This window comes from Clarias gariepinus, chromosome 17 (assembly GCF_024256425.1).
Source record: "Clarias gariepinus isolate MV-2021 ecotype Netherlands chromosome 17, CGAR_prim_01v2, whole genome shotgun sequence".
Lineage (NCBI taxonomy): Eukaryota > Metazoa > Chordata > Actinopteri > Siluriformes > Clariidae > Clarias > Clarias gariepinus.
The window spans coordinates 7798773-7825641 of NC_071116.1; the positions used below are offsets into that span (position 1 = coordinate 7798773).

At 37.8% G+C, this 26869-nt stretch overlaps 1 protein-coding gene across 4 annotated transcripts; it reads left to right on the forward strand.

Moving 5' to 3' along the window:
* On the forward strand, positions 1-26766 carry ogdhb (oxoglutarate dehydrogenase b). 4 transcript variants are annotated; one of them, XM_053476326.1, is made up of 23 exons: positions 1-154; positions 4180-4561; positions 7112-7294; positions 9221-9314; positions 12857-12972; positions 13613-13767; positions 13859-14005; positions 14115-14205; positions 15593-15772; positions 17208-17336; positions 19834-20013; positions 20137-20289; positions 20728-20830; positions 21021-21149; positions 21231-21381; positions 21497-21624; positions 22445-22623; positions 22705-22776; positions 22890-23015; positions 23832-23904; positions 24382-24545; positions 25986-26140; positions 26240-26766. In XM_053476326.1, exons 2-23 carry the CDS (start codon positions 4334-4336, stop codon positions 26358-26360), a joined length of 3057 nt encoding a protein of 1018 aa, XP_053332301.1. In that variant the 5' UTR covers positions 1-154; positions 4180-4333; the 3' UTR covers positions 26361-26766. The 4 variants fall into 4 exon arrangements, with proteins under 4 accessions (XP_053332301.1, XP_053332300.1, XP_053332303.1 ...); XM_053476325.1 differs by lacking the exon at positions 9221-9314 and adding an exon at positions 9536-9638; XM_053476327.1 differs by lacking the exons at positions 1-154; positions 4180-4561; positions 7112-7294 and adding an exon at positions 9536-9638 and having other exon boundaries at positions 9235-9314.
* The last annotated feature ends 103 nt before the right edge of the window (positions 26767-26869 follow it).

A 26869-nucleotide genomic window follows, 5' to 3' on the forward strand; every position in this document is an offset into this window, starting at 1 on the left:
TGGAGCACGCAGGCGCGCGCCGTAGTGATGGTGCTGGTGTCGGGCCGGTTTCCATACCGACAGTCATTAAAAATCATCTGTGGGTTATTAATATTTTAGTCGAGCTGCCGGGTTTACTGTGAGGATTTTCCGTTTGGGTCACGGTGAACTGAAGGTAGGATAAAGTTTCCTCCTCTGGTCAGTCAATTTATTGGCCCGTCTATTAAGCGTCAGAGCTCTTGAGCTGATTAATGAGTTTTTTTAGTATAACGTCAACTAACGGTTAGTGAACTGGTCAGTTAGTTCCTAACCGATAACAGTTAGAAATTCACCAGTTCATCGCTATGGGTTTCAGGTGGTACAACTTGAATTTAGCATCTCTGAGTTGTTTTTTTTATTACGGGCGTTTTGTCTATTATTATATCTTTTCTCTGTCCCGTCGTGTTTGTTTGTTTGTTTGTTTGTTCCTGTTGGTCTTGAACCACCTCCGCAACTCCTAATATCTTCTGTTCTATCTGTTTAACTCCTACCGGCTGTTTTTATTAAACGAAAGCTTCGACAGACGATAATAAGGGCAGTGCTCGGGAGGTAAACGCTCGACACACTTTAGGGGCTTTTACATTCCGTAAGTCTCTAACGCTTATCTGTGTTCACAGAAACATGTGCTGCCGCAGGTTAGCTGAATAAGCGCTTCGGTTCTGCGGCTAGCTAGCTCTGCTGCAGTGCAACTCTTTTCAGGGGAAAGTACAGAGATGGTGCGTGTGCACGCTCAAACAGCCGCCGGGTGACGTCACGCCTGCGTGTTACATGAGGAAGCAGCAGGAAGAAATAAATATAAAGCTTGGGGACCAGCTATTAAAAGAAAAATAATGACCAAAAAAAGGATATGTGTTGATTTGTTAATATTTTCTTATAAATTACAAGTATGAAGTGTTTTAATCCTTTTTATAGATAGATAGATAGTAGGCATGGGAATCACCAGGGATCACCTGATACAAGATTATCATGATACCCAGGTGCCGATTCTAATAATACGGCGTTTCTATTAATTTTATAAATATCCCAAGTCAATATTACACTCACCTCTCAATTGCCTCCAAAGTTGCAGAAAAGGTTGGCGGGGAGGGGGGGCTCAACGTGACCATGGGCGTATGGGATGATTGGCTGAGAGTGCATATGCGGCTTCTAACGCAAGTGATAATTTGCGTTTGTCCTCAAGACTTAAGGTGTGTAATGAGTGGGTTTGAGACTAATTCGATCACAGAGTTTGGAGAAAAAAGGCAGATTGAAGGCTTTTAACATGCATGGTTTTTTAATAATGTAACGTCAGAAAAAGCTTGTTTCTGGCGCGTCACTCGGAAGCTTCGGTGCTCACTACAGACTAGATTGTATCTAAGGTTGATTGCTTGATCACCACACAAATGAGTCATGATTTATAACTGAATAGCCCCCTATCTCTGATAGATGGATAGATAGATACTTTAGTGATCTGAAAGGGAATTCCAGACACACAGACAGAGCTATTAGATAGGCTGCCACTCTCATACTCTGTTACTGCAATGTGCAAATGATTATAGGTTTTAGTTTTATTAATCATTAACTCGTCATGTTTTCACAACTTGTCACTTTTCCCTATTGTAACCTCATATGGACAGATCCTCTCTTGTTGCTCGTTTACTTAGCTTTGATATTCTGTCAAGGGGCGTAGCACAGCGCTAACTCACAGACACTGAAACGGAACATTCAGGAGAGAGGTAAAAACTGAGAGGGTATGAGAGAATTTAATATCTGATGGGTATTAACAGCTGGAGCGTTAACAGAGACCCTCTAGGGGACCTCTGAGACCTAGATTGACTTGTTAAAGTAGTCATCAAATATGGGATTGGATATATGGGACTGGATAAGTGCATTAAGTAAATACACAGCATTGTGTTAAGCTTGAATCATCTTTTTTTTTTGCTGTACGTGTAGGTGAAAGGTTTACTAAGTTTTCGCAACCTTGTGTTATGAATGCAGCCCATAATTATTTTCTTGATATTCATTTTTTGGAAAAATTAAACATTTTCAACTTCTTGAACTCGAGCAGTTCCAGTACTTTGTGTTAAACTGTATAAAATGTTCCAGACACTTTGGAGTCTGAAACATTTACAGTACATCAGTTGATCTATGGCCAGTGTTGTCAAACAAGGTTCAGGGAGGTGTGATAAGAGAGCTGATGAGTGCTGGGTGTTCTAGAAATAAGCAAACATGCACTGAATTTATAATGTAGCCTGGAACTGATAAAGGTGGAAAAGTAAATATGGCTCTAAGAGATACAGAAATTAGTCATGGGTTACAAAGAGCATCATTAAAAAATAACATTATTAATAATAATAATAATAATAATAATAATAAACAAACAAAAAATAAACATACATAAAATAACCTCCTGCATCATTGCACGTGTACTACTCTTCAAGAAAAGAATGAGAACATCTCCCAGTGCTTCCCACAGGTCTGAAAGATACTAGCAGTGGAAGCCAGTGAAACTGCCCCGCATTACCTGCCAAAATTGTCAACTACATTCAACATATACACATAAGAATTAACAGAATATTTTGATTTACTGTCAACCCCTGCAAAGTTGCGTTTCAAAGTTCCTGAGAACTTATAATTGTTTAACTCCAAATATCCTTTGCAAATTCTATTGCTTTTTGGGGGGGGCAATATATAGGTTTACATGTGTTTTAACGCTGAACTATTAAGAACAATATAGTTAACAAATTTTTAAACACAAATATCAATGTATATTCTGCTAAATTTCCAAATAAAATATAATACTGTATACATTTTTTTAGTACTGTCTAGAGAACACAAAGCAACCGTAGAGGAAAATGCGGCCTGGAATGGTGAATTATTACTGTATTTATAAAGAGATCAAAAGTGGATACCTTAAAAAACGTGCTTGCTTAAATTACAGTACAAAAAGGAGTAACATCAGTATTTTACATTTTAGCACTGCAGGAGACACAACAGTACTGTACAGTATACAGGTTTATCTTTACATTCTTTTTTTTTTTTAAGGGTAATTGTATTTATTGTGTTAAGCTTAGTTTGAAATGACAAAGTGTTTTGAGAGCATATTTGGATCATATTTAGGGTTTAAACCATTTTTTTTGGCCACATCCAAAAGTCGCATTTTTTCACAATTCGCGGAGCTATAGGTACGAAACCCTGCGAATTCTGGAGGTCGAATGTATTTGATATTTCTATTAATTTTGCATTTTAGAGATCCAACCTACTTTACAAACTCTTCCCTCCATCTACTCGTATGTGAAAAGTAAGAAAGTAAAGAAATTAAGAAATAACATTCTTTGATGGACAGAGATGGCACTGTTTGTCAGAGCACATAGCCCTTAAAACCCAAGCAATTTTTTTGCTATTTTCTGCATTACAATGTTTTTAATATACATTAATAAATAAATAAATGAGGGTCAGAATTGTGCAATATACTGTAGGAGTGTCTTTTTTTTCAGCACAGCTACAGTAGGGTGATATGATGACCTTTTTTTTTTTTTTTTTTTTTTTTCATTTTAACCAACTATACAAATATGACAGTGCAAAAAATAAAACAAAAACTCTTTTTATGGTTGTTTTAGGTTGTGTGTGCATTTGTGCTAAAATGTGCATTTTGTGAGTTCTACATTTTTTTTGCAATGTTATTCCCATGTCCTGGTAGCATGATAGTTTACATGTTTGGAAAGTAATGATAACTTTGGTTCTGCATGACAGAAAACCCAAAAGCCCAAATGATGTCTAAACTAAACTGTGCAAACTGTGAAGCGTGTTCCATCAGCATACCTGAAGGACTTCTGTAAAAAGCATTTGTGTTTTTTATTTATATTTTATTTGGTCTTTGACCAATGCAGTGTTGCTACATGAATCAGTGGCACTTAAGTTCAAGCGTTAATTTTTCTGGGTTTTCACTGTGTGTTTTCAGCATGCACGACCATCAGTACTACTTTCCCTTTTTCTTTTTACGGCGGCTAGCAGTCACTGCATTTACAGCCCGAGAGTTTACTTTGTGGGGGGAAACATGATCTCTCTGTGTTATATGGTGTTGTACACATTAAATGTCACATGACAAAAATACATTGATGAATGTTGACATACTTGTCTGTATAAAGCACTGATATATAATTTTTTTTCTCCCTGGCTCAGCTTGTGGAACTGCCTAGACAAGAAAGCAGACTAAGAGAAGAGGCCTGCAGTAACAGCTGTCTACATCCTGAGTGGTGAACCTGCTGCTTTGTCACTTTTTTCAGACTACGTGTTTAAAACAGAGTGGAAGCCTAAAACTGCTTTAAAGACTGCGATGCATCGCTTAAGGACTTGTGCTTCCCGGCTTCGGCCTCTCACGGCCTCACAGAATGCACAGAGCTTCCTGCAGCGGAGGTCAGCAGCTTGTGGCTTAAGGACGTTTCAGCTAAACAGGCATTACATGACGCCTGTCGTTGCTGAGCCTTTTCTTAATGGAACAAGTTGTAACTACTTGGAGGAGATGTACTATGCATGGTTGGATGACCCCAGGAGTGTGCATAAGGTAAGGGTGTCCCAGGAATAAGGCCTATGTGTGGACAATTTTTAGACATTCATTGATTAAAAAAATAAATAAAAAAATGATATGGCACTCTTAATGAATCAAAATATGATCTTAATTATGAGGAAGAATTGGTTTTGATTGGGCAGGCCAAATCAATGTAGAGTTCATTAATGGTTGGTATGATGAGTAACACTTGAAAAAATTTGAAACCGATGCTTTAAAATTAACTTTAGTACATTAGTTTCTCTTTGTAGAATAACACTCTTAATCATGGAGAACTGCTTTTCAAATTTGTTATTTGTAAGCATGTAAAGGGCGGCACGGTGGTTAGCACTGTCGCCTTGCACCTCCAGGGTCAGGGTTCGATTTCCGGCCAAGCTCGATTCCCATCTCTGTGTGCATGGAGTTTGCATGATCTCCCCGTGCTTGGTGGGTTTGTGAGTGTATGTGTGTGCCCTGCGATGGATTGGCACCCTGTCCAGGGTGTACCCTGCCTCGTGCCCCAAGTCTCCTGGGATACGCTCCAGGTCCCCACGACCCTGAATACAGGATTAAGCGGTATAGAAGATGAGTGAGTTAGTAAGCATGTGAAGAGATTATTATTATTATTATTATTATTATATATTTTTTATCCCATTATGGGATTTATATTATTTATTATTCATAATAAGAAGAGCTAAGCTAAGTTGTAATACAGCTTTAATTGAAAAAAAATTTGGAAAGTTGGAGCACAAGGTTTAGTTTATTTTGGGTTTTCTAATATCACAAGGTAAAAATTGTGCACGTACAGTACATTTTAAAAATATACAAGCACCTATTTAGATTATCAGTTCATTGGTGCTGAAAGTCCAGAAATGTTTTAAATTTGTCTAGCCCATGGTCTCTTAGTTGCTTTTTTAGTGATGTTGATTGAATACAGCTCGTATTGTCTCTTTGCACATGTAAAAAATGGCACTTATTTTTCGACGGCACTTATTTTTCGACAGCACTTACTGGACTGATCAACACACGTACAATGAAAAGGCCAAGGAGCTCAGGGCAGATCTGAGAAAAAGGACTGTAGATTTACACAGTGTTAACAAATGTACAAATGTAAACAGTTGTATATACAGTAAGTACAAGTTATTATGGGGTGTAGCCACTTTAAAAAGGTCTGGAAGGAGGCCCACACCCATTAGCTGGCAGGAAACTGGTAACTGGAAGACACAGGCCTGACTAGAACTAGAACTATAAGCTGCAAAAGACCAACCTCACTATCTACTCTAAGCGTCCACCTTGAGAGGCTGTTGACCAAATAAGAAGCCCTGATCCAAAATCCACACAGTTAAGCTTAAGTAAAGCCTGCAGCTGAGCATGTGTACAAAGAAAAAAAACCTTCTGGAGGAAAGTTTTCACCAGAGGTATGTTTGAAGTAGTGAAGGTGAGGCATTCAACTGTTAAGAGTGGTGGTGGAATGGTGTTTTGCCTTAGGGCTGTTTTGCTGCCAGTGAAATAAGGAAGAAGGAAGATTACCTTGGAATTCTTCAGCTTAACCTCAGATCATTAGCTAGAAGGCTGAAACTTTGAAGTGTGAGAAAAAACTAAACAAAAAAAAAAAACGTTCCAGCAGGTCAATAACCTTTACCACACATCAACACTGGTTGTGCAACATGTCCAACATGTTTAAATGTTGATTCTGTGCCAGTAAACCAGCAAATTTCCAACCACATATTTGCTAGAAGCAAAAGCATCTGCTAAATGTAAAACCTACTAAGGGCCGTTTAGAGACAAATATTAGATGTGATGTATGTATGTTTTGACACTGTTTTGATTTCCAAAAAAGCAAAATGAATTAAACTGTGCCCCAAATGAATGTTTTCTTCTAGTAAAGATGTCAGATATACAATACATGTAACTTATTCCAAACAGGATATTATTTTGTTATTAAAATGGTGAGTTATCTTTTAGCAGTGTATTAGTCTATTAGGTTACCCATCAATCTGGGATTTAAAATTTAGTGGGAATTAATCGTCTCGAAGTCAGGTTATGGGTTTCTAAAACAACAACAAAAAACTTGCTTCTAAAATAGTAAATACAAAATAAAATTAGGAGCTGTGGGTAGACAAGTTGATCTGCAGATCTGTTAATATAATTATATAAATGTATTAATATTTTGCAATGTAAAATGTACTCATGCACCTGTATACAATATCTAATAAATTCTCTTAATTATTTAATAAAATATGTATTGTATTTATTTTTCTTTGTTTTTCCTTTCTTTGGTTTCACATGGATCTAGCTTTGTTTATCTGAAACGTTTATGCCTCATGACACTACAAAAGATGTCATAGCATTTATTCAGGAATGCAAAGCATTTGTTTTCTTGGCTTTAATAGGACCTGCACTCCTGGAAATCGAAAATTTAAATGGGACTATATGAAGTGTACATTTTTCTAAAGGCTTTCCGAAATCTATAATTTAGCATTAAGTAAAATCCCTAGTGTTTTAAGGGTTTTCAATATTTTAAACCCATTAGTGAACAACTGTTTTTGTTTTATGTCTATTACTCAGTCTTGGGACATTTTCTTTCGCAATGCCAACGCTGGTGCACCTCCCGGCGCTGCCTACCAGAGGCCACCTCCTCCAGCAGCAATGACGTCAGTTCTACCTCAGATGTTGGCTGGATCTCAGGTCCGTGTGGAGAAGCTAGTCGAGGACCACCTGGCTGTGCAGTCTCTCATTCGCGCGTATCAGGTAGGCTTCACATTTTGCCAAGGACGCAGACACCAAACTGGCATTGTTGTACCGTGTACCTCTTGTATTGTAATTAATTCACACCTCCTTGCCAAAAAAAAAAAAGTTGCCATTTCAGAGGGGTCAAATTATTGGTGATGATATTACATAACTAAGGAGATTTGAAATTACTGGAACTGGTTTAAGGAGCCTTCGACACCTTATCAAAACCTAGAAGGATGGTGCTGAACCATCAACTTTTTGGAAGCAATGTGGTTCAGAAAAAAATCATGAATGAAGATCATTTAACACTTGAAGTTGCATTGTAAAAAATATTATAATAAAATCTGTAAAAACCATAGCTATGTTTTAAAGCGAAAGTAAAAGCATTTCCATACACACAGAGTATAAACAGCTATAAGGCCATAAGAAAACCTCCTTATTATTGAGACTAATCAGAAAAAAAAGGTTCAGTTTGCTATGGATCATAAAGATTGGACTTTGGAGCAATGGGGAAAAAGGTCATGTGGTCTGATAAGTTCACATTGACCCTTTCCAGAGTAATGTGTCCATTAGGTTAAGAAGGGAAGCGCATGAAGCAATGCATCCATCATGCATAGTGCAAGCCTCTGGAAGCAGTGTTAGGGGGTGATCTGTTCAGGTCTAGGCTCAGCAACGCTATGTGGTGTTGTAATAAAATTAAGTCAGCTGACGACCTGACTGTAGTGAATGACCAGGTTATCACATCTATGGAGTTCTTCTTCTCTGATTGCAAGGGCGTATTACAGGACACAAATTGTGAAAAAGGGGTTCTGGGAGCATAAGCAATGCACTGAACTGGACAAAATTGTGCGCTGTAATTAAAACTAAAGGCTAATGAATAAAATCTTACGATGTGCGACTTTTTATTTTTTGGGGGGGCCAGGTAGTGTACAGTATATGCACTTTGCCGTTAAGGTAAATGAGCACTGATAGAGTTCTAATCATACTAATTGTTTTTCCTTTTCCAAATAGGTAAAATACAGATGCATTTGTCTCCGCCGATATTATATTGTAACTGAACAAGAATAATTGTGTAATTGTTTCACTGAACTGAAATAATTAGAATTACAAAAAAAAAAAATAGTACAGTGTAACCTCGGATTGCGAGTAACACGGTTTGCGAGTATTCTGCAAGGCGAGCAAAGATTTTTAATAAATTTTGACTTGGAAAACAAACAAGTTTGCATTTTTACTTTACAGCAAAAATAAAACTAACTGATTTCATTAGTGTGTCGCTCAATCGAGTGTCATTAGAGAGATTTCTTGTTTTTTTCTTGTTCCCGTGTGTGTGTGTGTGTGTGTGTGTGTGTGTGTGTGTGTGTGTGTGTGTGAAAAGCGTGGAGCAAGGGTAACTGTGTAAGACGAGAGGGGGAGGGACTCCTTCTTTAGCTTTACACTTGCATACACACACACACAGCGCCTGCGCGCACAAATGGAAAGACTTATCTGTCTGGATTTATTTTTCCTTTTTTTTAAAAAGGTAAAATGCAGGTTAATTTTGTGTTAATTATTTTGTATTTTTTTAGGAGGGCTGTGAAACAAATAATTTGAGTTTCCGTTATTTCTTATGGCAAAAAATTGGTTTGATTTGATTTCGATTTTGAGTGTTTTGAAATACGTGCCCACGTCCAGAACGAATTATGTTTGTAATCCAAGGTTTTGCATTATTATGCAGTATTAGTTAAAGTGTAATTAATTTAACATTTAATTTAAATATGTTTATACTATTTAGTTGTTCTTATTATTAAACAAGAGTTTGGTAAGTTCCATAAAAGTTTTAAGTTTCATTTAAAAATAAATGAACACATGTATAAATAAATATCCCAAGGAGTATTACTAAATTGACTTATCATAAGTACTAAACAACACACTATTATTTAGATAGTTCTGTTGCCTTGTTTGCAGGTGACAGGTCACCACAAGTCCAAACTTGATCCTTTGGGCATCAGTTCTGTAAATTTTGACGAATCCCCGGTTACAGTGGGGTTCCATCAAGTCGGTGAGAAGTGCTTGTGCGGTGTAGTGTCTGTGCCGAGCAACCTTTTTCAGTCTGGGTTAATTTGGCTTTAATTTTTTTCCCCTTCTGTCTTCGTCCTTCATCTCATCTGTTTTGGCTTTCACTGTTTTTGCATTTCTTTTCGAATACTGTCTCCTCTCTTTCTCTTTCTTGCTGTTGCTCCTGTTTGTCTTTATCTCTCCTGAAAACCTGAACTATTACAGATACGCGGGCATCAAGTTGCCCAGCTGGACCCGTTGGGAATTATGGATGCTGACCTTGATTTGTGCATGCCCATGGATATTATCACGTCTTCCCATAAGCTCGGTGAGGTTATACTGCGGTGGGTGTGAAAGGGTCGTTTTTGGAAGATCTATGTCGCACTGTCCCAACATTCATTATGTTGACTTCGCTTTATCTTGCATGACGTGTTGTTCCAGCTTGATTTGCGTGGATGTTTTCAATGGGTAGGACGAGTTCACAGCGGGTCAGTAAGTGAAAGGGGAATAGAAGAGATTGTCAGAGATAATAATTTTTGGCAGGAAGTGGAGTATACCCCTGTATATTTACCCATTGGAAACTGTCCATGTGACCTGTAGCAGTGTGTAGCCGTTTGTCTTTCATTCAATTAGTTGTCTCTTTCCTTTATAGATCTTTCTATAGAGTTCATTTCACTGTTGTTTAGTGTTCCTGTGATTACCATCTGTTTTCCTTTTATGCTGTAAAAATCATTCTCCTTAATATATCTTTGCGTCATCCAGAAAAAGCAGACAAGCTTCATAAAACTGTGATGTAATGTTTCCAAGCTGTCTTGTTTTGTTGAAAGTCCATAATCATTAAGATTGAAGACACAGGTGCACCAAGGTAATATGCAGCTTGTAAGAAACCACGAAGAAGGCTGTCTCATGGAGATGCAAAAAAAATGGGAAACAGGTTTCTTGTTTTACACTTGGGACACATGATCAATGATGTAACCTGGGGTCACAGACCCCTTGCTTAACTGAGCTGCCTTTAAGTTCCACCTTTGCATTTTCAGATTGGCTCCTATGCACAACCTGTGATCCAATCATATATTAAACCCCAAGTTTTTATAACCAATTATAACTAAAAAATAAATGTAATGCGATCCAAAAAAAAAAAAAAGCCTGGCCAGTCTCAATCTTGACTGATCTTTTAGTTAATTGTTTTTGATAAATCACTGTTCAAATGTGGTTGGTTCAGTATGTCTGATCTACTCCATATAATATATCAGTGGGTTAGGGCTCCCATTGGACAGTGTTTTGAACGTTCTGATGGTGTGCCGCACACATCGCAGGTCTTAAAACATCTCTGTAGAGCGCTAAAGCACAACCATAGCACAGTATTCCTGGCTTGACCCAGCTGTGTCTAAGCGACTATAGAAAATGTCACCATATTAACAATAAATCTATTTGCATTCAGCAACCAGCATAACCTGACTACGTTGCTACAATTAAAATGATGACGTATTAGGAAAAACTCCCTAAAATAAACTTGTGGTTCACCTTTATAGCCTTTATCAAGGCTGCTGTTAAAAAAAATTTAACATCCCAAATTTAACAATGGTAATACTTCAGACAGAAACAAAATAAAAACACCTGTGCCTTTGCGTTCTTCCAGCGGCGCCACATGTACTGCAATCAGCATCATTATCTAAGAATGTTGGTATTTTTTGCTGCTTTTGACGTACACATCAGGTTAGATTCTTTCTTTGACAAAAAAAAAAACTCTTAGTAATTGACAGAGTGGTATACATTTCTTTAATGTTTCTTTTAACTTTCCATTTAAAACGTTTTTGTTAAAAACTTAACTCTTCAGTTGGAAAGGGACAGCGTTCATTTGTTCTGTCTAGAGCTTTCAGCGTTCAGCCCAGCAGTGTTATGAAGGTGAGAACAATAATTATCAAATAATCAAAACTTTTTGATGATACAAAAATGTGGCATAAGTTAAGTAAACATGTACTTTTAACTATATTATTATTATTGTTTGTTAGTCTCTCAGCTAGTCCCATCAAGGGGGCACCAAAGCGACCAACTGATCCGCACAAGACCAACTGATCCGCACAACAACTTTTGGCACAGGTTTTACAATCTAAATCTATGTTGTTGCTGCTAGTGAGTAAAGAAAAAAAACACATAGTTAACAGCTTCCTTTAATATCCACCCATTTTACCAACTGTGGGTCCACAATAACAACACTGGCCTGCTTGTAGATCCATCTGCTTGTTACTTGACTTAAGCATAAAATGCAGACCACAATTATTAAAACATTTTCCTGATTAATCGGTTGGCCTCTAGTGAAATGTGATCTTAGCAAGAGTTCTCTGTTATTGGCGTTACCTGTTAGTGGCAAACACTTTTCTGTTACGCCACTCTAGGGACAGCTTATGTTTATTATTGCCATTTGGCAGATTAATTCATTCAGAATAATCCATAGATGGGTTAATTGACTATAAAAATAATCTAGGCTCAGGTGTAACATCTTACATTACACTGGGGGCGGAGGGGGGTTGTATTCTTTAAGCCTTGATTATTTCATTTGTGTTTTCATTCAGGTTTTTGAGCAAGGTAGGACACTGAAGGTGTTTCATCAGTCTTTTTAAAGTAAGGTCGCTTTAAGGTCATAGTTAGAAGCTTAACATTAGGCTAAAACAAAGTTATCACTGCTATTTAAGCATAAAACTTGTGTAAAGCTTGTGATGAGAGACAAGATCTGCTTAATGTCCGGACAACTGATGCCATACAGAATTATTATACAGAATATTTTTGGCCTTAAAATTGGGTTCTTTTGTGGCTTAGTGTCTATGATGTTCCTTTGTGGGTTAGTGTCTATAGTGTATTTTCACCAACGAGGCCTGGGTTTGATTCCTGGCCAGCAAACCAACTCCCACCATCGAGAGGGACGCACAACACTTGACACTTTAGCGCTGTGCGAATAAATGGATATTTTGTGATCGAGAATGGATTCACTGCAGTCACCAGGTAATCCAAGTTTACCTGGAAATACAGCTGTAAAAACAGTAAAAAGAAAGCCTAAAAAACTTTTTTCCATTCATAATTTTAGTGTTTTTAGATGAAGGATTTTAAATCCTTTAACTCTTGCACCCTAATAAGGAGTCGACCTAATGTCTGAAAAATGCGAACAGTTTTCAATGTCAAATGTTCTTTTTTTTGTATTTTTATCATATTTTTTTTTAACTGAGAATCATGCAGCAGGGTATTTGTTGTCAGTTTGCCACTTAAAGGTTTTTGACCTTTCTGACACTTTTAAAAACAAACTTTCGAAATAGTTTTTTATTTTTTAAATGTTTTTCTTCCTCTTGTTTCCTTTTCTCTTTCTTTAGCTTTTGATCATTTACCCATTTTTCACATTCTCTGCATGCACCAGCTTTCCTTGTGATGTTGTCTGTGGTGTTACCTTGTATGTAGCTACTTCTCTAACATGATCCTTTTTTTCCTCTCTGGTTTGTGTATGTCGCACCGCTGGCGACGCGGGTCGTTTCGATCCTGTTTGTCTTATGTGTCCAGGCTTCTATGGTTTAAGCGACTCGGACCTGGACAAAGTGTTCCGTCTTCCCACCACCACCTTCATTGGAGGCACCGAAAGCGCCCTGCCACTCAGGGAGATCATCCGGCGCTTAGAGGTAGCTGTACCAGACATTTAATCTTTTCGTCACATCATTGTTTCTTCACACAATCACGGCTGATGTGCGAAGAAAGAAAAATACGACTTGGTTATATAAAGGAAAGTACAGAGCACATTTTATACACGAATGAAAAGCAGTGCAAATTTGCATAATGGACGGTAAAAAGCTTTCATAAAAAATCACTGCTGATTAGTTTTCCATAACAGCAGCTTGTGCAGTAGTTCCAGCAACAGGTTTCCATAGTAACAGCCTATTTAGAGTGCTCTGCATAAACAGAGGTGAGATAAGTATTTCATGGAAGAAACAGTCATATGTACTGTGAGTAACTACGGTTTTTAGACACCCGAAAATCTTCAGGGACGTGAGCTTTGTGATTTGCAGTTGAATGCCAAGGTGCATTTTTTTATTTTATTTTTTTATTAATTAATTAGAGAAAACACTAAAAAAAAAACAATAAAGCCTGATTATTGCAATTATAAATATCATTTAAAGGAATTAACTTATTTCACATTTCATATCATCAAATATATCTGGGGGATTTTTCTAGTATGGTTATAAACAGATTAGGTTTTTATTTAATTTTTTTATTGAATTAGTGTTAATGAAGTGATGTGTAAATGCTGCCCCCTGCTTGCAGATGTCATACTGTCAGCATATAGGAGTGGAGTTTATGTTCATCAATGATTTAGAGCAGTGCCAATGGATCCGGCAGAAGTTTGAGAGGCCTGGCACGATGCAGTTCACTCCAGAGGAGAAACGTAATCTCCTAGCCCGCATGGTCCGTTCTACCAGGTGGGTAAAATATTTTTTTTTCCTTTTTAGCTGATTTGAGATTTGTTCACTTAAATGAAATGATATGGTAAGATTTCTGTGCTCTCAACAGATTTGAAGAGTTCCTGCAGAGGAAGTGGTCCTCAGAGAAGCGCTTTGGACTGGAGGGGTGTGAGGCACTTATCCCTGCCCTCAAAACAATCATTGACAAGTCTAGCGAGAAGGGTGTAGATAATGTGATTTTGGGCATGCCTCACAGGTACCTCAGGCAATCTTCCTCACACTGTTTAGTTTAAATGTTTGTTTTTTTCATGATACAAGTTTGAGTAAGATGAGTGCATGCTTCGAGAATTTTTCTTTTCCAACAGAGGACGTTTGAATGTGCTTGCCAACGTCATCCGGAAAGAGCTGGAGCAAATCTTTTGTCAGTTTGATTCCAAACTTGAGGCTGCTGATGAGGTTAGCGTTTTATTTTTTAATTTTTATTTGCTTATTAAAAAAAAAAAAAAAGATTTTTTTTTCACATTTGTCATTACTGCCATAGATTAGCAATGTAGCAAAAGTGACATTTCTTTACATACAATACAAAAAGGGCATGAGTAAAACAGTCGTAGGCTCTTAGCATCACCAAGAGATTCATTCATAGGGCGTTGTCAGGTGGATGCTATGCTATTGCAGGTGATCTGAGCTTAAGGTGATATGATGGGAAAATGAGAACCATGCACTTGATTTTAACCACACCCCCTGAGGTTGACCTCAGACTCTCCCCTATGCTGTCCACTTCTTGTGCATGTCTAGTATGTCTAATATACAGAGTGTCCCAAAATATTTGTCATCATTTGAAATATGAGTATCTGAGTAACTGCATGTCCTGGGCGAACGAAATTAGTTAGGCTTCATGTTGGAAAATAAAAGATTAATTTATAAAAAAAATTAAGCACATATTTAAACAGAGTTTGTCAATTGTTGAATATGTGCATCAGCTGTGAAATGACAAGTCGGTAGTCCAACTCTGACACATTCACTTTCGGCGAGTCCCTCATGTGCTCAACGGTAGCATGGGGATTTTCTTCCCCCAAATGCGTACATTATGCATGTTGACTAATCGTTTTTCACTGAAAACAAGACATTTTAAAATCCTAAACACGTTTCTGTTGCATATCAACACAATTAAATGTAAAGCATTAAACTTGGTTAGTTTTTATACATGTGGTTAAAAATTTGGATCATTTGAGCAAGAATTGGCTATGTTGTTAGACTACGAAATTGTCAATTTTTGGGATGCCCTGTATAATATGTTGTATCTGTTTAAGTAAAATAAGCTTTGGTATTTACAGAATTCCTCAGATTCTTTTATAGAACACAAGTTTTAAAAATGGGAGAAAAATCTCACTTGCCAAAAAAAGGATTTGAAAGTTATTTAAATGAACTGAAGTGTAGTGGGTGAAGCCAAGTGGCCCAAAATGCAAAAGGTTTCGTAAATTACTATTTTGTTCCAAAGTGCAAATACAGTATTATGCTCATATTTTGCCTGGGTTAAGGGTGGAGTATTACAGGTTAGCCAAATTTAATGTCTGTAAATTTCAAGTTCACACGACTTTTCTGTGGACTTTTTTAACTTTTTGTTCCATATTAATATCGCAAAAATCTGTGGAATAAGTTAGCAGAAATCTTGTGGAAGAAGGCTTTGCTAGTATATCCCCATAGGTTTATAAACAACATTTCCAGCATTACTTTAATTTTTCTTAACAGAAGTTTCAATTTTGTTCCTATTTCTAAACAAGTTTTAGACAATCGTCAACATTTCATTATTCTTTCTGTTTCTCTTCTGTTGTATGTCTGTCAGGGGTCAGGCGATGTGAAATATCATTTGGGGATGTATCACAGACGGACTAATCGCTTGACTGATCGCAACATTACCATGTCACTGGTGGCCAACCCATCTCACTTGGAGGCGGTGAACCCGGTAGTGCAGGGCAAGACCAAGGCCGAGCAGTTCTACTGCGGAGACACCAAAGGCAATAGGGTCTGCACTTACAGCTACCTGTCTTATAAACTCAGGCTGTTGATGCTTGTAACGGGCAACCCATAAATGCTCTTGTATAACAGAAATTGATCTCTAAAACCACATGACTCATTGCATGCTGCTTTTCATATACAGTACAGAGGGGCCCAGAAATGTAGTATGTAATTGAATTGTGTATACATTTTTTCAACCCCTCTGTCTATATTATATATAAAATGAATGGTTTATTCCGTGTTTAAATCCAAGTCTTTGCATGCTTATATCCATTGTTCAAAAAACTGTAAATTACCCAAACTTTTATTGCATCTCAAATTGGGTCCTAAGTACAGTCTGTGACTTTAGACCAGAACGCACATTACTTTCAATATCAAACCATCAAGTAAGCCTTCATGCACAAGAATAATATCAGAAATGTTCCCTCATACAATGAAAGTGTTTAGTCAGAATAACTTTGTATTGATTTGCATTGGCATGTCCCTCTAAAAATCCTTCCACAACAAAGCAGAATCATCAGACCCCCCTGTACCATGAGTGGTTCTCTCGCCCACATGTCGGGAACATGGTTGAATAAGCATGACTCATCTCCTTTTTACTTCTTATCTCTGTACAACAGTGCCTTTTTTTCTTCCATTTATTTATTTTTATTTTTTTAACCACTGAACTGTCAGATCTGCATTTGTCTTTGTCTGAAGTGTTTATGCAGTGCAGCTCAGCTATAACGTCCATCCGTCTTTATCATTTTGTTTAAGTGTATTTTACAGTACGTTTATAGAGAAACATTTGTTAATCTGTTATTTAAGTTTTTCATTTAATTTGGCACCTGTGAATATACATTGGCTATCTGGGGGGGAAAAACACGCACAAAAAGGTGCACATTCTAATATTTCTTTCGCCTGCCTTCAGCTTTAATTAAGACGCCCAATGTGGTGGACAGTTTACAAATTAAAATGTTATCTCATGCTCCCAGACCAATCAGGGACGAAGAAATATGTTGATCTAGCCTAATCATTCTGTACACTGAAGTAGTCTTAAAGTGGTCTTACTGCATTTTATTGCCTCATAAAATGCTAAGCCTAAACCTGACCAATTGAAGCAACCCCAGATTATAAGAGGCTTGTACAGTAGGCACTATGCATGTTGTGTGCATCTATTCTTATCCTTTACTTTTAAATAGATCTTATCCTTCATCATTGCTCCAGTAACTCTTAACTCCATTACAGTCATTTTAAATATTTTGTTGTTATTTTGCATGATGCAAGCATGATGCAACTTTTTTTTTCTCCAGACAGTATATGTTGTGTTCACTTTCATTTTGTTGAATCTTGCCTGAGCAGTTTGTCCTTTTATGAGAACAAGGGTTGCAACATAGACTTGTTTAATGACTTTACCTGCCTCATGGTAGCCGACGTATTTTCTTTGTGCATCTTTTCCACAGGTGATGTCTATACTCATACATGGAGATGCAGCATTTGCCGGTCAGGGCATTGTGTACGAGACCTTTCACCTGAGTGATCTGCCCTCCTATACCACTCATGGCACAGTACATGTGGTAGTCAACAACCAGGTGTGTTCAGATGAACCTACCCAAGTAGTAAAGAACCTTGTATAACATCTTGTTCTTCTGCCCAGGGTGCTGTTATAATCTGATATATATATTTATTTATCCATTTGTTCAATTTATTTTACTTACTTTTTAAATTCCTTACATTATGTCTATAACTTTATATGATATTGGTTTCTATAAATTGATTGAATGTTTCACAAAAAGTCTGTGAAGCTGATACGGCAATAAACCCTAATACAAACAAACAAAACCCTAGTACTGTATATTGAAGCAAACCTTCAGTTATCCGGTACTGTGTAAGGTTTTAGGCATTTGTGAAGAAATTCTGTTAAATAGGAATGCTTTAAAAAAAATTCAATGAAATATAAAAATCTATATTTGGTGTGACAGCCCTTTGGCTTCCAACCAGCATCATTTCTTATACTTGAACACTTGCACAAATTTAGGGATTTTGTAGGATTAATCACTTATACCAAGCAGGAGCTAATGATAACCAGTGTTATATGTCGGATGAAATATAGTCATTAATTGAAACACTGGGTGAGGGACGGCCAATCTCTGCTGCTAAGGCGAGGGTATAGAGGACATATCACAGGTCATACACCAGGGCAAGACTGAGCACAGCAACAAGATACAAGGTAGTTGTACTACATCAGTAAGGTCCTTTGCAGGCAAAGGGTATAAAGCAGACCAAGGTTTCAAGATTTGCTGTCCAAGCTGGTTGGAAGACCCACAAAGAAACAGCCAATGTTGAGGTCCAAAGACGCAATGGTCAGCCAAGGAACCTTAAGGTTGAGACAAAAAGACACATTGTGCATTTGTCTGACAATGGTGGCAGGTAAGAATAATTAAAACAGATAGGGGTTCTTACTGAAGCCTTGGGTATATTGCGCACCTTCTTAATCTGGTTGAGAATTCTGAGTTTCTTGTTGTATAACTTAGGTTAGCAAGAGTGTTAGGTTTACCCATCTTAGAGAACAGCAAGGTCTGTAAGCAAGAGTCACCAACTGAGTTAGCTTCCATTTTTACCCATAAAGGGAAATCAGGGGCATGATCCATTGTGCTGCAGGTGTTCCAATAAATTAATGCTCTTGCATTAGCAGCCCAATAATACTGTCTAAACACTGGAAGGCCAAGCCCACCCTAAGATTTGGGCTTTTGCAGGTAAGCTTTAGATATACTGGGAGTTTTATAATTCCAGATATAAGAAAGAATAACTGAATCCAAGGTTTTGAAAAATGCAGATGTGAGAAAGATGGGTAAAGTTTGACACAGATAAAGAAATCCGGGTAGGGACACCATTTTAATGGAGTTAATATGGCCAATTATAGATAAAGGGAGAATTTTCCAGCAATCTATATTCTGCTTTAACCTAGATGAGAATTCCTAAACCCAGTTAAATGATCTAATCGCTGACTATCTCAAATGATGTATGTTCTAGGAAACCTGGGCTATAGATATCTATTCCCGGCCTTCCCGGAAAGAAATTATTTAATTATCAAAACTAATTTTTTCCTTGGTAAAATCAGAGTTTGATTCTTCCCTAGCCAGATCGCTGAGCCCTGGATTATCCAGAGAGTCAAAAAAGATATCTAGGTCAAATTGTGGGGCATTATATTTGGAGGAATAGAGGTCACTAGAGAACTCGCTAAACCTTTTGTTGATGTCCTTAGAGTTTGTAAGCAAAACACCTGAATTTGATTTCATTTTATAGACCTAGTAGCTTGAGAGCTTTTAAGTTGCTGTGCTAACAGTTTCTGCGGCTTGTCTCCTAAATCAAATTGCTTTTGTTTTAGTTTAAGAAGTGAATTATTAACCTGACATCCTAGAATGGAGTAATATTCATATTTAAACTTCACAATTGTATTAAACTCTAATAGGGATTTAGAAATTTGGTATGCTGATTTAAACATGGGAAGGATGCTTTTAATTTCTATTAGACGCTTGTCTCTTTCCTTTCTAACAGAGGAGTCATAAGAAATGTTATGACCACGCATTAACCACCTTAAGTGTTTCCCAAAGGGTTGAGACCTCCCCTGTGTCGTTTGTTTCAATAAAATCACTTATCTTCACTGCCACACTTTCACGAAACTTATTGTCAGCTAATAACAAAGGGTTGAAACGCCATGAGTAATGTTGTTTGGGAAGGGTAAAATCAGTGGTCATTAGTAGGGGATTATGAACAGAGATAAGTGTGCTGTGATATTTGGTGTTATTCACACTTTGAATTAAATTAGAATCCACCAGAAAGTAGTCGATTCTACTATGGGATATATAAACGTGAGAATAGTAGGAGTAATCTTTATCTGTGGGATGTTGAAGTCTCCAGATGTCAACGAGATTCCTAGATTTTATTAAATTATTTAAAGTTTAAGGTGATGCAATATTGGGTAAGGGGCAAGAGGACAGTCTGTCTAAATAGGGATCCAAAACACCATTAAAGTCCCCCTTCTGCTAAGTTTTTGTTCTTATTTCTTGTGTTGCCTTATTACTGTAGATTGGCTTCACCACTGACCCACGTATGGCTCGCTCTTCTCCTTATCCCACCGATGTGGCCCGGGTAGTAAATGCCCCAATTTTCCATGTCAACGCAGACGATCCTGAGGCCGTAATGTACGTGTGCAACGTTGCTGCTGAGTGGAGAGCGACGTTCCATAAAGACGTGGTGGTGGACTTGGTAAGCCTCAGACTGTAATTCTAACATAACACCTGTCTGTGATTGTGTGATACTAATTTGATCTTGTGCATCTGATTTACTTTCTGGTTTTACTTTGATACATAAACGGATTTGTACTTGCAGGTATGCTACCGGCGGAACGGCCACAACGAGATGGACGAGCCGATGTTTACTCAACCCCTGATGTACAAGCAGATTAAAATGCAGAAGCCTGTGTTGCAGAAATATGCAGAGAAGCTCATATCAGAGGGAGTTGTGACCACGCAGGAATATGAGGTGAGATGGAAGAAAATAATACAAATGCAATAAATTCAGTTCAGCAGATAGAGATATTAACATAGTCTGCTTTATACAAGAGGATGTTCGAGTCAAACCAGGACTTTTTTAATGTGCAAAAGAAAGTAACACATTAAAGAGAGCTAAACTACTTTTATTTTTCTATATTATAATAATAATAATGTTTACAGGAATGACTACAGTGGTCTTCGAGCCACCTCAGCCAGGATCATTATTCACATTCTTTCAGACGTTTGAATCGTTCAAACATTTTACTGCAACTAAGAGTCTCATCACCGTAATATGTTTAAATGTCAATCCATTTTACACCTTCATTCACAAAAAATTTTATCACAAGTCTCGGCTTGACTTGAACACCCCATGAATAAACAGAATTTAATTAAAACAATCTTAAGGTTGTTGACTGTGTGCTGTCAGGAGGAGATTGCAAACTATGACAAGATCTGCGAGGAGGCTTACGCACGTTCCAAAGATGAAAAGATCCTCCACATCAAACACTGGCTTGACTCTCCTTGGCCTGGTATGTGCTTGTGTAATGGATTAACAATCTACATCACAACTATAGAGCTGCTTTATAACAATCTTATAGGAGTGCATTTTTAAAACACCCCAAAATCCAAACTATTGACCTTATGTTCTTCAGTACCAGTGACTAAGATGCATGTATTCTAGTTGTAGCCTCAACTTGATGAAAATGAATGTCTGTGCAGATTTCTTCACTTTGGATGGCCAGCCTAAGAGGATGAGTTGTCCCTCCACTGGCCTAAATGAAGAACAGCTTGTTCACATCGGAAAAGTGGCCTCCTCTGTGCCTGTTGAGGGATTCACCATCCACGGAGGTGGGTTTGGTTTTCGCCACTCTCGCGCACACACACACATCTTGATTAGAAATTGAAAAAAAATGTCTTTCTCCATACAAGGTCTGAGCCGGATTCTAAAGAGCAGAGCGGAGATGCTTAAGGACCGGATGGTGGACTGGGCTCTGGGCGAGTACATGGCATTAGGCTCCCTGCTGAAAGAGGGCATCCATGTGCGGCTTAGCGGCCAGGACGTAGAGAGAGGCACTTTCAGGTTCTGCTCACATTAATGTATTACAAAAGAGATTTTTTTTTTAAACCTCCGATATAACTCATGGTATCAGGTTACTAGTAGTTACTGTAATGGTCTTGCTTTGTCCTGATCACAGCCACCGCCACCATGTACTACATGACCAGAAGGTAGACAAGAGAACCTGCATCCCTATGAATCACATTGACCAAAACCAGGCTCCTTACACTGTGTGCAATAGCTCTCTGTCAGAGTATGGAGTATTAGGTAAGTGTTTTACTTATATTCTTAGAATATATGACCATAATCTTGCTTCTTATAAGACCATATGCTTAAACTAGAGATGTGTTGCAAATCACATGCACACCAACATTTTCTTATATGTCTCACAAGTCAATAAGTAATATAGTGGTGTAGTGGTTAGCACTGTTGCCTTGCACCTTCAGGGTCCGGGTTCGATTCCCGGCCAGGTTGATTCCTGTCTCTGTGTTTATGGAGTTTGCATGTTCTCCCTGTTCTTGGTGGGTACTCTGGAAGATGTATCGACTATGAGTGGGTACTCTGGAAGATGTATTGACTATAATCAACTAACAGTGATCGTGACGAAATCAGGATGCAATATTGTAAACGAAAAAAGACTAGACTAAAATGTGTTTAAAAAAATTAAAGATTAAAAATATTAATTTTAAATGTTAAGATGTTAAATGTTATTTTGTGAAAAACCTTAAGAAAAATTATTGTATAGACTAGATTGACTGTAGGGTTAATTAATAGTGATAATAATCTGATTGCTAAAATGTTACATATTCATTGACTAAAATTAGACTAAAATACTAAAGGGTTCCTCTGACTAAAACTAGTCTAAACAAAAATAGTAATATCCCTGAACTAAAACTAAAATAGCTGACAAAATGAACACCACATTGCATGTCTTGCACTGAATGACAGAAACATCATGGTTACTGATTATACTGACAGACTTAGTTTTATTTTTTCCCAACACTGACATTTCTGTTCAGCTGTTTAATGTGTTTTGATGCACAATCTACCCCAATAAAGCGTGATGATGAATCTCATCCTTGTCTAGGCTTTGAGCTGGGATTTGCAATGGCTAGCCCTAACACACTGGTGCTCTGGGAAGCACAGTTCGGAGACTTTCACAACACAGCCCAGTGCATCATCGACCAGTTCATCTGCGCTGGCCAGGCCAAGTGGGTGCGCCAAAACGGCATCGTCCTACTCCTTCCTCATGGTATGGAGGGAATGGTATGTTCCAGTGCTCCTTGTACTTTCTGTCTATTCAGTTTCAACCTTTTGCTGTTCCTAACACATGGCTGATGTTCTTAGGGTCCTGAACACTCCTCCGCTCGTCCTGAGCGCTTCCTTCAGATGTGTAATGACGACCCTGATGTTTTCCCTGTAAGTCTCAAACAATATGCTTTTGTACTGGTTTGAATGCCAGATCGTAGACTATTTTTATTATTATAATGTCTTTCTCATGTGTTTCCCCATTCCATTTTTGTTCCTCATAGAAAATCACTGCCGACTTTGAGGGACAACAGCTGTATGACTGCAACTGGATTGTAGTGAATTGCTCCACTCCAGCCAACTACTTTCATGTGCTGAGGAGGCAGATCCTTCAAGCCTTTCGTAAACCTGTGAGAGCTTCCCACCAAACCTACCACACTATATACAGTACATTCATTATCTAAAGTTCATTAGAATGATTGAATTGAAAAGGTCTAAAAGATTTAATTACAACTTGCAATGAAAGTGTTTAAAAAAATGCCATTGAACTACAGATGTATGGGTTTCATGCACTGCAAGTGCCTGTGTTTATACTGGACTGTACATTGTAAGATGCTAGATTTTTATCTTGTGTAACTTAATTAGTACTCCAATCCTATAAGATTTCTGCTCCTTTTTCATCCTGAAAAATGCTACAAAGCCACCAAGAGACCTTTTCTGCTTTCAGTTACTCCTTGAAATAATTACCTTTTGAACCTTGTGATTAAGTATTATTGCAGTTATAGTAACATTTATAATACCCAGGAAATTTAACTAGTCACAGATAAAGTACAAGAGGCTGTTAGTGTTTCACTAGTGCTTGGAGAGCATCAAGGTAGAAAGTTTTCTCTGTCATGATCGGACTGCCTGCTTTACGTCTGAAACGTTGTCCGAGTTCCTGTAATGCACAAGTGGTGTTGGTAAATGATTGTGTGTACAGGTCTCACAGTGTATATTTTGCAGGTTGGCGACAAGTTATCGACACGGACATATGGCCGCTTTTAAAATGTTTGTAAAATTCTGATGTTTTACTCCAGTTTAGAGTCTCATCATCGTACTGTGCTTGAGAAATTTTAGACCTGGTTTACCTTGAACACGTCTTTTCTAAAATGTATTTTAAAATGAATTAACCCTAGTTAAATACTTTTATTTAATTTCCTTTTTTTTTTTTTTTTTTACATCTACAGCTTATCATTTTCACTCCTAAATCCTTGTTGCGACACCCAGAGGCCAAGTCCACATTTGATGACATGCTACAAGGTAAGTGCTTTCAGTACAATTAAAGCTTTGTATTATTTTGGAACTCTTTTTTTCATATTTGTTTTTTGAATTACTGTTTGGGCTGTATTTCAGTATCTGGTAGTAAATTAATCATTGTTGGTATGACATGTGGAAATAAGACTGGATTTGACACATTCTTTTTTTTAATGAAAAGCTTTGTGTCATCATACCTGGGATGTTTTGCATAACTGTCCTTACGGAAAGCAGAGCGTAGTGCTTGTGTATTTTTTATTTTTTTGTTTTGTTTTTGTTTTTTTGACATCACTTAGCCCTTCATAATTGTACAAAATTAACAAATTGCGTTTCCCTAAGTAATGTTTCCCTTAATGATCATATTCCTGGGATCAGAAATCAGGTCCCTTTATTCAACACAACGCATCGAGTTAATACATTGTTTTTGTAATTTAGTGTTAAGGTTAACATTTGGACTAACGTTTTATTGCTGATCTGATGTAGGCACACACTTCAAGCGTTTGATCCCAGAGGAAGGCCTGGCATCCCAGAATCCAGCTGGAGTGAAGCGCATTGTCTTCTGCACCGGGAAGGTGTACTATGACCTGATCAAACAGCGCAAGAACAAAGACATGGAGGCTACAGTGGCTATCGCGCGCATAGAACAGGTGCTAGCACAGATGCACTTTTTACTGTAAAAAACTTGAAAAGCTAAATGGACCATGTGAGTAATTAAGGTGATGGGAGAATTTTTTTTTTAACCTTAGAGATATCCAAGATAACATAAGAGATTAGCCGAAAGACGAAGAAGAAGAATTTGAAGTTAGTTTGTATTGTTTAAATGCCTGTTTTTAGGTGAGAAAACTATTATTATAAAGAACGTGTTACATTTAATTGCCCATTATACTTTTTTTAAAGGTTTAAAATTGTAATAAAATTTAGTGAAAATGTAATTTCTATTCAGGATACTTAAAAATCGCAATACTTGTAGAACTTGTGAATTGCGGTATCCTATCAGGAGGTTATTGGTGATTCCTATCTCTAATTAATAGTTGGGGGGGGTTAGTATGATAAACTTACTTGCATACTAATTATACTATAATACTATTACCACACTAAGACATATGGTTATGTCTTAGTGCCGATGTATTATTCTACTACATACAACAATCAGCTTTAACAGTGGTCTCCAACTATTTTTGTAACACCGACCAGTTTTATTTAAGACAGTTGTTCACGGACCGACCATCACGCACTCGTAACAAAACATAATAAAGTGCAGAATAAATACAACACCATAACGCAGAATTATTGTGCCCTGAGCTTGTTTACATGTAACAAGTGATGGGGGACAGTGACACCAGAAGTCTGTCCAGTCTGCTCTGTAATTTCATTTCCGTTGCTGTCACTGAAGTCATCCCCGTCTCACAAAGATAGGCTGCGTCTATTATACATGTGAATCACATTGTGATGTGCAGATGGAAGAGAATGGAAAACGTTCTGATCGTTTTGCAAAATAAATCACTATGCAAACTCTCATAGTCAAAAAACAATTAAATTAAATTAAAATAAAATCCAATATATATTTTTTATTCTTTCCCAGCATCAAATCATCTGCGGCCCGGTACTGGGAACACTGAGTCATAACAATAAAACCACCAGCCTAGTATTGTTGTACCTGCGTCATGGTCAGGTATCTGCATCGTTTTGTGGGTAATGTGTATTTTCTACAATCATCCATAACATTAAAATCCACTAACAGATGAAATGAATAACACTGAATATCTCATTATAATGGTACCTGTCAGGAGGTGGGATTTATTAGGCAACAAGTAAACAGTCAGCTTGTGAAGCAGGAAAAATGAGCACAAATAGCACGGGTGTTGTCGAGTCCGTGCCTCGACATGTTGGGGGGGGTCCAATAATGAACTACACAATACTAAGTAGGTGGTTTTAATGTTATGGTTGATCAGTGTACATTTATGCATTCTAGGGTCACGGCACTGGCACCAATCTTCTAGTGAACTTGACTAACAAAATAAATAACAAACCAAACATCTCACTCAGCATCACACTTAAGCTAATTTTTTTCCTTTTTCTTTTTGCAGCTCTCTCCATTCCCGTTTGATTTAGTAAAGGCAGAGATTGATAAGTATCCAGAGGCGGAGCTGGTGTGGTGCCAAGAGGAGCACAAAAACCAGGGCTACTATGACTACATCAGGCCTCGCATTCACACCACCATTGCCCGTGCACGTCCTGTCTGGTAAACTTTCCTCCCCCTCTGTCAAATCTCCTATTTATTTCCCATGTTTTGCCAATTCCTTGTTACAACAGTGTTTGTGTGGTGCGCTCTTATCCTCAGGTACGCTGGACGTGACCCTGCTGCCGCCCCAGCCACTGGAAACAAGAAAGCCCATCTCCTGGAGCTGGATCGTCTCCTGAACACAGCCTTCAACCTGGATGCTTTCCAGGACCGGTCCTAAACTCCACTCTACCTGAATTCCCAACACTTCCTGCTAGGACAGGGCCATCCTTTCATCTCTATCTCAGTCTTCACGTCCAGACACTGACACAATGCATTCCTGTTTCCCAGTCATTACGCTGGCACCATTTCTGTAATGTACCATCAGAGATGGAAGGACGGCTAGCCTTTGGCGCAATAATTAGTTCTTATATTAACCTTAAAACCATGGCTGTGAATCTGGAGACTGCATGTCCCTGACTGTCTTCTGAATCATTAGACACTTCAGACCTACATAAAGTGTTGGAGGCTTTTAATATCAAAGTGCACACAGAAATTGTATCAAACATGTGTATCAGGGTTTCAGGTGTACAAGGCAAGTAAAAGTAGACTTTTTCTTTTTTTCCTCATGGATTGAGCCCCCCCCCTTTTTTTTTTTTTTTACAACGCTAGTTGTAAAACGTCACTGACCAATAGATTGCACACAAGGCCCTTTAGTCATGTGGCAATAACTCAGGCTTTGCAATGAGG